The following is a 16,483-nucleotide window of genomic DNA, read 5'->3' on the forward strand; positions in this document are numbered from 1 at the left end:
GCGGTTTTTCAAACGGTCGATCCTCAATAACTGCCGCTGATGGGAAGAATTTGGATTTGGCTCACCTCCGGACCGTGTCTTAACTTTCCAGCAATGGCCAAAGGCGCTAGCAACTATTCCTTTAAAACTCTTCCCTTTGTTCTAGAAAGAATCTCCGGCTAATGAATTATGTGATAAAAATCACTACACAATGGCTTCATACGCTAGCTGTTATCTGTTAAAAAAAAGAATAAACTCTCTTATTAAATAGAACCACAAAAGAAATCTTTTTGCATGTCTATTATCATTAATTGTTAATCATATAAAAGAGTTAGTCACCCTATTATGCTGTGTGTTTCAATAGACGAAAAGGCCTTTTCTTTGTCTCGTCAGACGCTTTGCACAAAATGGTTACGCAACGTTAAAAGGAATAAAAAAATTCCAGAAATCACTCCGCTTACCAACGGAGGGTTTCTACTTACGACGTAGGATAAATTACCAATCTAGACGGTAATTTCGACCCACAGTTGGACTTTAAGCACCTGTCGGATGAAGCCGCCGATTTTCTACCGCCGCAGTAGTGCAACAAATGATCAGCCGTCCTTCAATGCCCCAGATACAATGGTGTTCGCCGATGTGACGTGTAGAAACTGGGAAGTTGGCTCTTTGTAAGCTGTCCACTTTTTCCGGGGTAAAACTTTTGACGCACTAAGTGTTTTTCCTCGTTCGCCACTTTTAAATATTTAACCGAAAGGTAGAAATGACCAATCTTAAAGAAACACTGAGTTTGATAACCGCGATTGGACGTGTGATTCTAGAGTTTAGACCAATAGGCTTGACGTTTCAGATCAGACTAATCATCAGTTTATTCGTGTTCGAGATCGAACCCATCGGTTCGCTTGTTCGTCATACGAACTTCGCATCGAATGACAGTTCGACGGCGCTTAGAATGCGCAGGTACATGACAAAGGAATGGCAAACACGTCGGACTTAGCGCCGCGAATCTTGACGAATGCTTTCCTTGACGATAAATATGATTTTATCCAGCTAACAACCCATGCCGGCATGGAAGCCCGAGGCGGTTCAGTTTTGCTATAACGATAGCGTGTGGTACTTTGTCAAAAGCCTTGGAAAAGTCTATGTAAACGGCGTCTGTTTGTTGGCGTTTCTTATTGTTGCGGATAACGGTAAAGCTCATTAAGTTCGTAATTGTCGAGCGCTTTTTCAAAAATCTATGCTGGAATTCCGAGATGATACCATGAACTGCGGGATACAACTTGTCGTGCAGAAGGCTTTCCAAAACTTAAGCTAGGCTGTTGAGAATCGATAGGACGATAGTTTTCCACTCTGTGAATGTTCCCAGACTTGAAGATCGGCGTGATTGAGGCAAGCTTCCAGGCATCTGGAAAAACTCCATCCCGAAGCGAGCGGTTGAAAATGAATGCGACAGGTAATGCCAACGAAGATGCATAGTTCCCGATGAAGGACGGCAGGATGCGATCTGAGGACCTTTCGAGACGTCAACTGAGCCGAGGGTTTGCTTGATTAATTCGAGGCTGAAGACAGGCCGTGGCAGAAAGATGTTGTAGGGCGGTAATTGGTCTATGTACTGCTGTGAAGTAAGTGCAAATTTCCCAGTTTAAATCAAAAGGCTAACTCAATTCGCATGCCATTTGGAAAGATAGGACTATTCCGCACGTGCATCAACCGTTTGTACATAGAAAATGTGTTTATTTTATCTGAAATTAATTTAATGTAATCGTTTCATTCATGCAATCGTTACAACACGTCACACGTCAGAAATTTTTCAAATGCAAACAAAAACTTTTTTCAAATTTCTGAACTAAGAGCGTAGAGTTTCTTTGGTTTTCCATTGTCAATCAATTGATTAGACTATGGGCAAGCATATTATACAACTAGTGCCGTGGACTTTATCGCCAATGGATAAAAAATGCCGGGTGTCCAAAATATATACTTTAAGGGTCCAAAATGTATTGGTGTGTCCAAAATAATGAAAAACAGTGCTTCACAATTCAATTATTTTCGACGTTTTGTGAATCCTACATGACCGTATGGGCATTTTTATCTCGTAGAGAAAATTTTTCTCTACATTTTAGCATATTCTTTGACTTGGTTACGCTGTACAATTAATTAATTGCAGCAAAAAACTAAAATCACTTCCTTAGGGGGTCTAAAATACGACCGTTACTCTACTACCCCACATTGCACATTCAAGGGTCTTATTTTGCTCCTAACTCACCCTCAGTTTGTAATCTAATTGTAATTAAAATGATTATTCCAGTTACGCCCATCACGTCTAGCATCAGGGGCTGGGAATTGAACCCATGACCTTCCGCTTATGAAGCGAAAGCGTAACCTCAAGGCTACGGACCCCCTATTTATCTATCGTTGTTATAATTGAATTTGTTACTACTTTCTCTATTATTGCTGTTACTCCTACTTCTCGATCTGAATCTGCTTGATTGATTCTTGCGACTATCCCAGGAGTCCCCATTCTTCTTCCTAAACGATGTTTGATCGACAGAACACTCGAAGTTGCTTCATTATTCTCACGTATAGTTTTTCTTTGTTTTTCATCAAATTTAGCATTAACGATTGTTTTCTCTACTGCAGCCAAATCAATTTCATCTTCCATTAACAATTTATGCTGTAAATCACTACCTCTCAAACCTAAAATCAGCTTGTCCCGAATAGCTTCGTTTTTAAAATCTTTAAAACTGCATCCTTCGATCAAAAGCTTTATCGCCAGAAAAAAAATCACCAGTTTCGTTGTGTTCTTGAGATCTATTGTAAAAGTGGTATCGCTTCATCAAAATAGGGTCAGTTTTATCAAATCTGGTTTTCAATTTCTTTATAATATCGTCATATTGCAAAGTGTTGACCTCTTGAAACGGAGATGAAAGCCTAATTTCATCAAACACATCATCGCCGCTCAATGAAATGAACCAGGACTTTTTCGTTTCTGCTGTTACTTTATTCAAATTGCATAGTATCTCGAACCGTTCAATATAATTGCTAAAGATTTTCCAACAACATAATGGTCAATAGACCCTATCATTCCTGGGATCGACATTTTCGTATTTCACTGTATGAATGTTCAAAACGAAAGTAATACTCACGGATGCAGCAACTTACGTCCAGAGCTGCCAATCGTGATTCACCAATGCTCATCCACCAGATGATTACATCTGGACTATTGACAAAGCTCCTCGGTTTGCAGTAGATCCAAAATTATCGTTATTTTCAGCAGTGTTCCAAGACCCAATGATTGAACCAACCGTCTGACTCTCGAAGCTCAGCAACAACAACAGCAAGCAACAGGTTCATAGACCGCACCAGCCGACTCATGCAAATGCACATGCAGTTTTTGGTAGATATATCACTTCTCACTTTCAGTTCAGCTTGGCTCTCTTCCTCACTCTTCTCACAAGATCTCGCTCTCTCACCGAAGTTTCGTCACAAGCAACTTGACTCTCGCCGCAGAACTTGTACGCTCGTATCTCATTCCTTCAAAGAATTCAGAATTCAGCCTTTTGTTCTCAGCTGAATGAGTGTACCAGCAAGAACGCCAAATGCTAATAGAGCACTGCCTACTGAAAGATACTAAACAAAATGGAGTTAGTACCACGCTAATTAACTCATTAAAATTATCAGTTTTTCACAATTTTTCAATATGCGAATCAAAAATCTGTTTTATGTTTAGTTTCGCAAATCTCCGTTCGCTCAACAGTTGTTTTGGCCAGAAACAACTGTCTGTGGCACAAGCTTCTTTGAATCTTACATCACTTCAAAGAAACTCTATGAACAACTTACCCACTGGTCTAAAGCACGTAAAGCGAAATTTGCTTTTATTAACCTTCGGGCTGTCGCGTTGTTGTACTTTGTACAACAGTTGTGAATTATATGCTATCATTTTGTAACAAAGATATCTATCGCCACCAAACCAAAATGCATTCCTCAAGAATCTTCTTAAGAACAATACTTGACAGTTTTTATTTACAGTATGGCCATTTATAATACGGTAAAATAAACAAATGTACATGGAAGTCGCATAATAATGAACGCACTATAGGTTCGAATAAACCACAGTTTGAAATCGGTATATCTCAAAATCCAGATAATGTAGAAACTTGGGGTCTTTAGTAAAGTTGTTCTGGAGGTGAAGCGCTATCTGATGGTACCTAATTTAATTCGGAATTTGACCGCTAGGTGGCACTAGTGGGCATGGAAGTTTTACTTTTGTTTTGCATATATTTCAGGATCCTAACCATTTAGAAGGTTGGCGTTTTCGGCAAAGTTGTTTAGTAAGTTAAGGACTACCATTGTTCGAGCTAGTTGATTAAAAATTTTGCCACTATGCGGCACTAGTGAGCATGAAACTTTTGTTTGTAGATATCTCAGGAGCCTGACCACTTAGAAAGATAGTGTACTCGGCAAAGTAGTTCAGTAGTTCAAATTCTTTCTTTGTTAAATCCTTAAGGCTAAATAGCCCGTCATTCTGTTTGGCAACAATGATGACTTTTCAGCTTGCATTTCAAAGTGATAAAACTTAGTCTTGATAGTTTATATTGACTTGAAAAAGTATCACTGTATGCGCTAACATGCATAAAGTATGCAGATACTTTTTCAGCTGTGTCAGTGCAAAGCCAACTGATTTTTTTTGATTCGAAATCGTGAGATGAATTAGCAACAATCATCAACGACGCGTACAAATTTCAATGATGGCCTACTTCGCCTTAAAGTTCGAGATTTTGTAAAATAATGGTAGTCCCTAAGCTTCTGAACAACTTTGCTGAAGTCTTTCGATTAAAACTGGGAAATTAGCAGGAAAACGGCCCAGGGGGTCCAAAATATATTGGTTAATCTTCTACGAGGTTTTCGAAACCCAACAGAGCGCGTGCACCGGGTTGCGGATAGGAGCGAAGGGAGATAGATCAATAGCATGTACTTAAAATAATAGAGCAAAAAGCCGTTCCATGATTAGGTAGTGTTTAGTGATCTTCTATGGTGTTCTAGTACTATAAAATTCTTCACTCACTGGGAATTCTGGCCTTGATAATATCAATAGTGATAAAAACATAAAATAATAGTTAATACTTGATAAGTACAATGTAGCTTCACTGTAGTAATAAACAAAATTAAATCAATTTTCTATACTTGACAAGGTTTGTAGACAATCAATGAGTAAAGAAACTACCTATTAGAAAAGCCACATCAGCTAAGCCTTTACATATACAAATGTTGGTCATGGGGTCATGTATGTCTATGACTGATTCTTATCTAACAGGGGCACTAGAAGACCACGCGGACAATTTCGAAACTAATTATTTTTATACATCGGTCTTACGATCCGAAAGGCTCAGCTACGCTGTAAAGTATTTTTTTTTAAACTATTCATTAGTACTGTATTAGTACAGATAAAGAATTGCGTTCTTTAAAGTAATGTTCAATCAGTATCAAAAGCTCCTAAAAAAGCGTCGTATCGTGCCATCAGCAGCCCTAAGCATCACTCTCATATAGTTATTATTTTGTTGTTTATAAAGTTTCTAGAAAGTGATCAGCTCATTCTTTCTTACTTGTACAATGGCCGGTCTATTTGGAATTTTAGTAAATCAAATTAAACTTCAAAACTCAAATTAAATTGCTTTCAGCACATTTACATTTTGCAGCATTAATCGCATTACTGTGTCAAGTTTTCTCCAATTTCCTTTACCCTACCCCAACCCTTCCTATCCTTTCCGATGGTGTTCAAGCGATCCGCATAGAGTATTACGGCCATTACCTATCCCTGTCCTCGGCTTTGGACTGACTTGCGCTTTCATTACCCCACCAAGCAAAATGAAAATGAAAAAATGAAATAAAACACTTCATGGTTTTTTTCGGTTTGTTTCACGTGAGGAATGAAGTTGACATCTGGCTAAGGGGCGCACAACTGAGAGATCGCCAAGGGCGTCGTAAAATGACGCTACGGCTCTGTATAACCTTATCTCCTTTCTTTTTTTGTTTTTAATTGACCCAGAAGTACATAATGACCTTAATAATCGAGTCCTGTACTGTACTTAGTTTTCATGGATAATTTTATTTTCAAATAACGGTCTAGAGGCAACAGTGAAAACATGTAATGTCATTATCCCGTAAAAAACTAATAACATTTTGTTTTTTTTTTAATACAATCAACAGCATTACGTCGGTTCTGAAGAGCTACGGACAACATCTAAAGGCTCCAACGGCTATGGTTCGTTTACGTTTGTACGAAACGCTCTCCCTGCTACCGGCAAATGCACTCGAATCGTCCTACACACATCTGCTACGCATGCTAGTATCCGAGTTCACGTTGACGGAGAATCCAGCCAACACAACCACTTCCCTCTTGAGACAGATGTGCCATGCGGATGATTCTATAATTCTGGGAACATGGCTGCAGGAAACTGACCATCGCACAATCGAAGATCAGGTGAGAGGTTTTTCAATTATTCCAAACTTTTCAACTTATTTTACGTTAAAACTTCTTCGTTTCTTCCTTGTTTAAAATTGTTTTGAAATACAAGATGGAACCGAATCGTAAAGCTGACGGTGAATATGTAAGTTAAACATCCTTTTCATTGATACTCGTCTCTCGATGAGGTTCTGTTGAAAAGCTTTACACCGCAAAACCCTAAGCTAGAGAGCTGCACTTTTGCGTACACAAATATTGTTTTGCTTCTAGCTGCTATTCATAAACGCAAAAATGAACGACCTGGGTTGATTTAGTAGAATAGTGAAAAAAGGAAAGTAATATAGCACAAACAGACAAAACTTTCTTGCATTGGATAATGTACGAGTAGTTAACGATAGTTATGATAATATCTGATAGTGTGCATATTTAAGCTAATCTGCTAATATCAACGCGTTCACTTTCAGTAGGCTATACATTTACAAAAACAGTTCAAAAAGCCATGCTAAACACTTTAGCGTAGTCACAACCCACCTCACTGACGAGTAGGCCCTCTGCCATTTGAAGAGATATAGACACTCACGGCGTTATTTTTGGCACCAACACTTTCTATTTAATTTGGCTTGAATAAAACTTTGTGTTTACTTAATTTGCCACAGAATTCAAACCTCATGTATAAAACAATAATTATCAACTTTTGATCAGAGACGAACCTGCCAAGGGCTGAAAGTCTCTTTAATAAAGACAATAATAATAATAATTATTATCAACAAAGTTCATAATATTTTCGATGGTAAAATGTTATTTTTGGTGGTTCAGAAAAGTATTGTATTTTGTCATATAAGAAAAACTATGAATTTTATATGAAAACTGCAAACATGTTGAAAAATAGATTTAAACTAAATTTTATCGTGCAATTTCAACTAAATTATATCTAAATTTAAAGTTCAAGTCCTAGTTTCGTGCTTGGTTGATTAGATCACAAAAAAGTTTGATAAATCATACTTTAAATTTCATGTGAACATTAATAAAATCAGCGTTTTATGCAACTTTGGCGACCTGTAGCTAAAAATTGTGATGTGCTGGAACATTTCTGAGAGCGGCATCAGATTCAGCGACCCAAAACTAGAGACACATAATTTGATCCTTGAGACACGCAAACATGTCATTTTTGTTACGCTGTGTAATGGAAGAAAATTTGAAACAAGCTGAGATAGACGGCATTTACGATAGTGATTACATGATAGTTTTCACATTACAGTTTGTCTCCATTTTGTCGATAGGGCATACAAACCCTTACTTCCACTCCTCTAGTAGCTGTTCCGTCTCCCAGATTCTGAATGTCAGCCTACCTCTTCGGACCTATACTAATGAGTTCAACTGCAATACCATTTCTACCAGTTGACTGTCTTGACCATATCATGCCTGTTTACTTCGTGCCATTCCGATGTGTTGCTTCCACCTTTCGATCATCACACCTTCCTCAGTTAAGATGCTTCCATTCTTATCCTTGCAAAATTCAGCTCGCGACACGAAGCCTTTTCGGGAGCGTTGAGCTTGTCGTAGATCTTAAGTGGTTTTGTTATCGACGCAGCTTCCCCACTTATATTTACCTAAGATAATATTCACATTCCGCATTTTCCAGACTTTTTGTCATAGATCAAGCGGGTTTGCTGTTTTCGTTTGTTTTTGTATTGTTTCACGTTCTGTTGCGTTTCTTGCAACAGGGTTGAAGCATTTTGACCATTAACCATCACCATTAGATGCACTGATCACTCTTTGTTAGGTTGCAAGTACCGCTAATTTGAACAGTACCTCATGCAAACCATAGGGGTTTATTTTTAATTTGAACTTATATTTACCCTACGCACAACGAGAAAACGTGTTACTGGTCGCATTGGCTGTTTTGTTTTGGTTCTGCATCCCGTTTCACAACATTCCATTTTTTTATATCCTGCAAATAAAAAATAAAATAATATAATATGTTAATCAGTCCACAGTCCGGGAAGTCTCTGTCTTCTGCGCCACTCGCAGCTAGTACTAATAGCTCAGAAATACCGTAGGTACGAACAGTTAAAAGGTATCAAGTCAAAAGGTAGAATAACTTATATCACTTGAGATAGGTAGACATGACAGTCCTTTCCCCTTTAGAAACTTTCTAATAACTCTTCAAAAACCACCTACAAGTTGCAACAACTCATACAACGAAGAATCGAAAATATATCCAAAGAATTCCACGATCTTATCTTAAATACGCAAATTTGCTAATTCCATGACTACAGCAAAACATTCAAATCATTGGATTTTACTGCTCAACATTACGCTTGACAAATTCGTCAACACTAAAGAACAATTTCGTTCATCTCAATACAGCAATCGCTTCACAAAAGAACAACTGTGTTCACAATAAACGACAATTTCGTCAGCTCTCAAGAACAATTTGGTTCAACTCAAACGGCAATTTCACCACACTTTCAAAAACAGATACAATTGGCAATTCGCCACCCCAAAGAAATTATATTATCTTCAACACACGTTTCCATGATCCTCGTCGCCACTTTTATATCCTGCAAATAAAAAATAAAATAATATAATATGTTAATCAGTCCACAGTCCGGGAAGTCTCTCTCTGCTATCTCCCACTTTTTTTCCATCTCAAAAACGACTTTTCGTTCAACTTTGCATTCAAGCGCATGTTCGTCCTTTCTACAAAAATGGTAAATTTTAGCGTTATGTAATGAAAGGACGCTGCTAGACACATAATTTGATTCTTGAGACACGCAGAACAGTAGTTTACGCAACAATTTGCAGAATGATGCTGTGTACAGCACGAGTCGTACTTTTATCCAACAAGTTGGATAGTTATGTCGGGAACTGTTCATCTGTGACCCGTCTGGAACTATTAATTTTCATTGCATGGTCAACCCTTCTTTGGTCAACTTTTTTACATATCAGAATTTTTTAAGAACAACATGTGATACTGGCTCTATCAAGCCATATGGCGCTTGAGCCAAGACGAAAAAGGATTGTAAAACGAAAACCCTCAACTTCTTAGTATTAGCATCTTTTGAAATATTTTGTTAGTGTTTCTTTTTTCAACACTTCAGAAAGAATTTTCATCAAATTCATTTAAATATTTTGACTAACGTCACCTTGCAGCTGTGAGGTGACTTGCAACACATGGTAATTTACAACTATATTTCACTATACAACACAAATATCAAGGGAAAATTTGTTATAAATCGGTCCTTCAATCCGTGCGACCAATAATTCAAGTAGTAGTCAGTCACAAATGAAGCTGTTATTAGAATATTTTCAAAACAGCAAATATAATTCTTTTAAGGTGAAGATGAATCGAAGCCAAACCTCAAATTTTCAAGAGCACAAATCTGGAGAGCTGAACACCCGTTTCAGCTGAAAATTTAATCGATTGGTCACCACAAGCTAGTGACCAATCGATTAAGTTTTCAGCTCAAACGGGTGTTCGGTTCTCCAGATTTGTGCTCTTGAAAATTTGAGGTTTGGCTTCGATTCATCTTCACCTTAAATATCTTGAAAACTGATACTTGATGATTGTTAAAAATCGTGACCTGAAAACATAAGTTGGAATCCATTTAAAACAACAATGCTCTATGGTGTGTCAGTTACTATAATCAATAATACTTCGCATTTTATTTTACGAAATAGTAGCAATAACTGTCCAATAATAATACTTGTTATAAAATATTCCTATGTGGGGTGACTTGCAACACTCAATTTTTGAGTTCTGTGAAAGCCGAATACTTTTGTAGAAGGTGTAGTAGGTTTATAATCAAAAAAGTAACAATTTATCAATCCACTAATCCCTTAATTTTAATGCTCATTTACTGGTCCGAAAGCTTTAAATTCCGTAAAACGGGGTAATTTTGATAGTTTTTTCGGAGAAAACTCCAATATTTATGCATTCTGTTTCAAAGAATTACAGTATATATATATACATATAAATATATATATATATATATATATATATATATATATATATATATATATATATATATATATATATATATATATATATATATATATATATATATATATATATATATAAATATATATATATATATATATATATATATATATATATATATATATGTTTTTTTTTTTTTTTTTTTACAAGTTCTGACATTCTAGCTATCGATTGCATTTGATAGATTGCCAAAAGATTTATTCTGAATGGATATATTATTTTTCATATAATCGAAACTCGTTTTTCTGTTTTGGGGTAACTTTGATAATGGAGTATAAATCGAACAAAATTGAATGAATTAGGGAACATTTATAGGGTGTTGCATACCTCTAAGCGAACTGAACTCGATTGTCTCAAAGTACATGGGATCATCATTTCGCAGTCTAAACTTCGGGGTAAACGAGTTCAGTTCGCTTTTGAGCGTCTCTTAAGGGGCTCCGCAGCTTGTAGGTTGAAGCGCCCATCTAATGAATAGGGAGTCGTGGGTTCGATTCCTACCGGAGCATGTGTTTTTATTTCGCAGTTGCAATTTCAATTTGTACATATGACACGTGTTTCGTCGTGTACATGTAAACTTCAAAACCTTATAACAGCAAAATTCCTTAGCCGGGATTGCCTATAACTTGAAAAATAATTAACTGTGCAACTGTTCATCATGAAAATTTAGCTTGAAAAGACTGTTGTGAGGTTCGTAATATGAAAGCCCATTTGTCACTATTTTATAGAAAAAAATCGTTGTTGACCAAAAGTTGGTCAAATTGATAAAACAAAATCTTACTGAATTATAAGCAGGATGCTCAAAAAATCCTGGGCATAATTTGGCCAACCTCTGAGAAGAATTTAAGCAAAATATTGAGCAGAATTATCTAAAAAAATAGGAAGATTTTCTAAAAAAATAACAACAAGGTCCTTAAAAAATCTTAAGCAATATCATCGACAAGAAAAACACTGAATATGAAGTATAAATTCTTCAATAAAGGATTACCAAATAATTTTGGGCAAGATTTTAACAGAATCCTAAGCATCAATTGTTTGATTCTTTGTTGATGCTAAGCAAGACTTTCGCTAAATCTTGGGCTGCATTCTCACGAAATCCAAAACACAGACAAACAGACGTCACACTCTCATCACTGTCCATCGACCACCTTTTTAACGGTCGATTCAAATATATTGTAGTTGGTCAATCCGCCATCCGCAGCGCTCGCATCGTTTTTGTTCGCGTTTGACGTTTACACACTACCGCCATCTGTTGGTCCATCGGCCAAACACAACGATTTTAGCATTGGGCGTACATGTTTTCTCGACTATGATTCTGATCGCGATTTGTTCTAAGTGTTACGTCTGTTTCTCTGTGTCCAAAACATGAATCTATTAGAATCGTGGGCCAGACTTCCAAATCATCTGAATTTCTGACAGGTTTTCTATAATAAAATCTTGAAATCCATTGCTATAAAATTCAGGACAAGATTCTAAAAACCCTGGGCTAGATGGCGTTACTCAGAGCGTTGTTTTTACAGAGTCAGCAGCAAGTAGGTATTTTTTTCCTTTTTCTCCAAAAGAAGCTTTTTCGTTGAATGATTTGTATTTGGTTTGGTATAAATAGATTTATAGGTGTACGAAAAAATATGGCCTGTAACCAAATACTGTTGCTGAGATTTAGCCCGCGGATCAGAAAGGTTGGGCGGGCCTGATCTAAACCATTTAATCAACCGACTGAAAACATATGTTTACGCAAGATGATCCTTTTATCCTTGAAAGAAAAACGAGTTGACAGAAAAGTACTGTAAACAAATCAATTTTCGTCCAATCTTTATGGAATTCTGGATAACTTTTTGAATAGCAAAGAAAAATACAAAAATACTTTTGAAACTGATAGTAAATACAAGTTGATTTTTTGATTTTTCTCCGTCGCGGCTTCACTGTGCGCTAAGTTATCTAACATTATCATATTTTTTTTGTAAAAAACATTTTCTTGTTTTTAATGGGTTTCAGAGAATAGGATACAAGGAAACTCATCTATAAATTGCTTTGATTTGAAATTGAAATTGAAACAAGTCATTTTATACAAATTTTAGAACGAGGTGGTTCAAAATTAGACATCGAAGTAAATGTCAATATCTCTTCCTAATCGACTCAGAAATAATACGATCATTTAAACTATCCTTTCATTTCTTCAAAAACCCGTATCTACAAATGCGCAATTAATTGAAAGATCAACCATTATGAAATTCATAAAGCTTCTAGTTAATATTTAGTCTTTTGTTGAGACCTTGATTATATTAACGAATTTCTTTCTATTTTACAGCTTCAACCGAACAGCGCTGCCGGCTCGGGAGCTCTCGAACACGATCCCTGCTGTTTGTACCGGGCAGTTTCCAGCGGAGAGCAATGCCCTGGCCCTCTTCCTCTGGGTGTGGCGGTGATTGATATGTCCGTGGCCCTATTTGGCCTGATCTTCCCGAAAGTGGCCAACAAGCACCGTTTGCAGATGTTGGAGCACTTTGGCGAGTGTATAAAACATGCCAAGAGTTCGCGCCAGGAAGCGGTGCAGATGAACATTTTTACTGCGCTGTTGAGCGGTTTGAAGGGTTTAACAGAAACGAAATCTAGTATTGGACAGGAGGAAGTCAGAAAGAGTGCCACTAATTTGATTATCAATGCTTTGATTTGCACAAATCCTATACTGCGATGTGCAGCTGGAGAGGCACTGGGAAGAATTGCACAAGTTGTTGGGGATTCGCGCATTACTGCTGAACTTGCACAGACCAGTTTCGATAGGCTAAAGTCTGCCAGGGATGTGGTGACAAGAACTGGGCATTCTTTGGCATTGGGTTGCCTGCATCGATACGTAGGTGGAATGGGTTCGTCACAACACCTCAATACGAGTGTTTCCATATTGTTGGCATTGGCACAGGATGGAAGCTCACCGGTCGTACAAGTTTGGTCGTTATATGCACTGTCGTTGATTGCTGACTCCGGTGGGCCAATGTTCCGAGGTTATGTAGAACCAACGCTTTCTTTGGCGTTAAAATTGCTGCTCTCAGTTCCTCAGTCGCACGTTGATGTCCATCAGTGTATTGGACGAGTCCTGAGCGCCCTAATCACTACGATAGGTCCCGAACTGCAAAGCAATGGTCAATCCATCAGTACTGCTAGATCATCATTCCTCTGTGCGGCAGCGATTATGCAAGCCCACTCGGATCCGTTGGTCCAGGCTGAAGCCACGGGATGTCTACAGCAGCTACATCTGTTTGCACCCCGCCATGTCAATTTATCAACGTTGGTTCCTAATCTGTGCCAAAATCTGAGCAGTAACTATCTGATGCTCCGAAAAGCCGCCGTATCATGTCTTCGTCAATTAACTACTCGTGAGGCCAAGGAAGTTTGTGAACATGCAATGACACTGGTAAGTGATGATGATGGATTCGCTTTGTCCGATTATGGACTGCCAGGTGTTTTATTCGGTATGCTGGATACCGAAAGTGATACGATAATGATAAAGAACATCCACGACACAATAACATCAATGCTGCAAATATTGGCAGCAGACAATCTTTCGCAGTGGTTGAGTATGTGTAAGAACGTTCTTACTGTGGCATCGGAAGCTGCGCTAACAGCTGGCCCAGCGGAAGCCGCTACCATCAAAGAAGACGCAGATGATGCTGAAGATGTCGAAGCAGATGATGACAACATTGAGTTTCACGCTGAAGACAATCAGGCGACTCATCCAGCAGTTCAACCTCGATGGCCAACGCGCGTTTTTGCCGCCGAATGTGTGAGGAAGATTATATCCACGTGCGAGAATGCAAATGCTGCACATTTCGATTTGTTGCTGGCTAAGGAGATTCAAATCACCAAATCACGTGGCGATTATCTGGTGTTGCATTTATCCGATCTCATTCGTATGGCTTTTATGGCTGCCACAAGCGATTCAGATCAGTTGAGACTCGAAGGTTTGAAAACCTTGCAGGAGATCATTGACAAGTTTGCGAGAGTTCCTGAACCAGAATTTCCTGGTCATCTACTCCTAGAGCAGTTCCAAGCTCAAGTCGGAGCAGCATTGAGACCAGCATTCTCACAGGATACGCCCTCTCATGTTACGGCGGCTGCGTGTGAAGTCTGTTCGGCATGGATTGGTTCCGGAGTGGCAAGAGATTTGAATGACTTAAGACGTGTCCATCAATTGTTGGTATCGAACCTAAGCAAACTCAACGATAAAACCAACAGTACGAAACTGTACAATGAAAGTATGGCTACGCTAGAGAAATTGAGCATTTTGAAGGCATGGGGCCAGGTCTACATCATGGCAATGATGGATAACGGAACGGCTCCGTCAAGTATGCTGTTGAAATCTTTGCCTTCTTCGTCAACGACAATTGCGGCACCAACAAACGATATGAACCGTCTCACGTTGGAAGATGACTTCGGTGACTTTGAGAGTCGTGGCGAAAGTTTACTGTCGCTTGTGCAACCTGAGCTAGCTAATCTCTCCACCCACTGGCTATCTGCTCTTAAGGATTATGCTCTGCTGTCATTACCAGCGGAATACGCCAGTCAATTGCCACACGATGGCGGAGCTTTCTACACTAACGATACGATGAATCTATCCAAGCCGCATTATCTCACATCTTGGCCACCTATCCTGTATGCTTCTGCCCTGTGGCTAAACTCCGAAGGTTTCTCCAAAACCGAATCCGACGAAACCTCGATCGATAACGACGACAAAGTCAACGCTACTGATCTTGCGAATGGTAACAAAATTGCCACGGATAGAATGCATCCAAATGAGTCTACGATCAGCGGCACGGCAAGTGCCACCATCTCCTATGGCAGCGTAAGCGCCGATCGTTTCCATCTAGTGTTTGGCATTTGCATGGAAGCTCTTTGCAGTACGCGAACAAACGAAAAGCTCGAAAGCGTGATCGCCTGCCTTCAAGCGCTCTACACGATGTTCGATTCCAAGTGGTCGCGCCAGATGCTAACCAAGAACAAATCTCTCCCAGTTGAACTGTGCAATGTCCTACATCGTCTAATACTCACCAGAGACAGTCTGGAGGTGCAGTATTTGTGCATATCGATCCTGAAGCAAACCATCGTTGCCGCGAATGAATGCTTGGATTTGGAAAAACAAGATAAAATGGCAGAGTTCGAGAATAAAACCGACAACGGTAATGACGAGAACCGTGACATTGATAACCTCGGCGAGGGTGGAGAAGAAGGGGAAATACTACCGGGCAAATCGCACGTTTACGCCATCTTAGAAGTAGTCCTGTGTCTTTTGGCCAGACAAATCCCCGCTATGAGTCCATCACAATCCGCTCGAGTGGCAAACGAGCAGCTTCAGCGTCAAATAGCCCAGACCAAAAACGGTCTGTTCAAGCTTTCCGAAGACAATAGTCTACTGGTAGCAACGGCCATCAACTCTATGACTGATCTAACGAGACTCTGTTCACCTACAGGTAAGACAATATATCATATCATATTATGATCTATAAGAGAAGTCTTTCAATAATTAGGGTAAAGAATTACTTGGGCATTTCCATGATGCACATAAGCACGGAGGCATAACAGTTGCTTGGCATAATAGTCGTTTGCAATTATTTGAAGAGAAACTACTGCAGTGGTATCTTAAGGCCGCATTATCTTCTTCTTTCGTCATCATAATCACCCTATCCATTTCAAGAAGCAAAGCTCAAGAATGAATCCATATATCGATGCGAAAATGTATCACTATGATTCTATATATGTAGTGCACAGCCCAATAAATTTTCGGTTCACTAAAACTCGAAATTTGCTTTCACAAAGTTTTGATGATAATTATTAGAGTGAGACGAAAGATAGGGAAAATAGCACGGTCTCCTGTGTCACCTTAATATTTGGTACTCTAACTGCCCTTCTAAGTCTACTTGTCCCATGTTCTATATAAACGTTATGGATCGCGGGAAAAATATGCGTAGAACGGCAGCTAAGGTGTGTCATAAGATCCATATGCCTTTTTTCCTTTGATGTATTGACACAGGGCTGATTACGACTAAGTGTATAGA

The 16,483-nt window shown here is 38.7% G+C and overlaps 2 protein-coding genes across 6 annotated transcripts in view; one reads left to right on the forward strand and one right to left on the reverse strand.

Moving 5' to 3' along the window:
* Positions 1 to 16,483, forward strand: part of LOC5575803 (HEAT repeat-containing protein 5B) — a 40,669-nt gene that overhangs the window by 13,001 nt on the left and 11,185 nt on the right. For 3 of the 5 annotated variants that reach the window (XM_021849692.1, XM_021849693.1, XM_021849691.1), the window contains exons 3-5: positions 6,181 to 6,454; positions 6,549 to 6,581; positions 12,745 to 15,898. In XM_021849692.1, the coding sequence (XP_021705384.1) occupies positions 6,181 to 6,454; positions 6,549 to 6,581; positions 12,745 to 15,898 (3,461 nt within the window). The remainder of the gene's footprint in view (positions 1 to 6,180; positions 6,455 to 6,548; positions 6,582 to 12,744; positions 15,899 to 16,483) is intronic. The other 2 variants (XM_021849695.1, XM_021849696.1) reach the window with 1 other exon arrangement.
* Positions 8,212 to 16,483, reverse strand: part of LOC5575804 (probable serine/threonine-protein kinase kinX) — a 46,144-nt gene continuing 37,872 nt past the window's right edge. Inside the window, exon 5 of the mRNA XM_021849698.1 lies at positions 8,212 to 8,387. The gene's annotated coding sequence lies outside the window, so the exon portion shown is untranslated. The remainder of the gene's footprint in view (positions 8,388 to 16,483) is intronic.

This window comes from Aedes aegypti, chromosome 3, assembly GCF_002204515.2.
Source record: "Aedes aegypti strain LVP_AGWG chromosome 3, AaegL5.0 Primary Assembly, whole genome shotgun sequence".
Classification (NCBI taxonomy): Eukaryota; Metazoa; Arthropoda; class Insecta; order Diptera; family Culicidae; genus Aedes; species Aedes aegypti.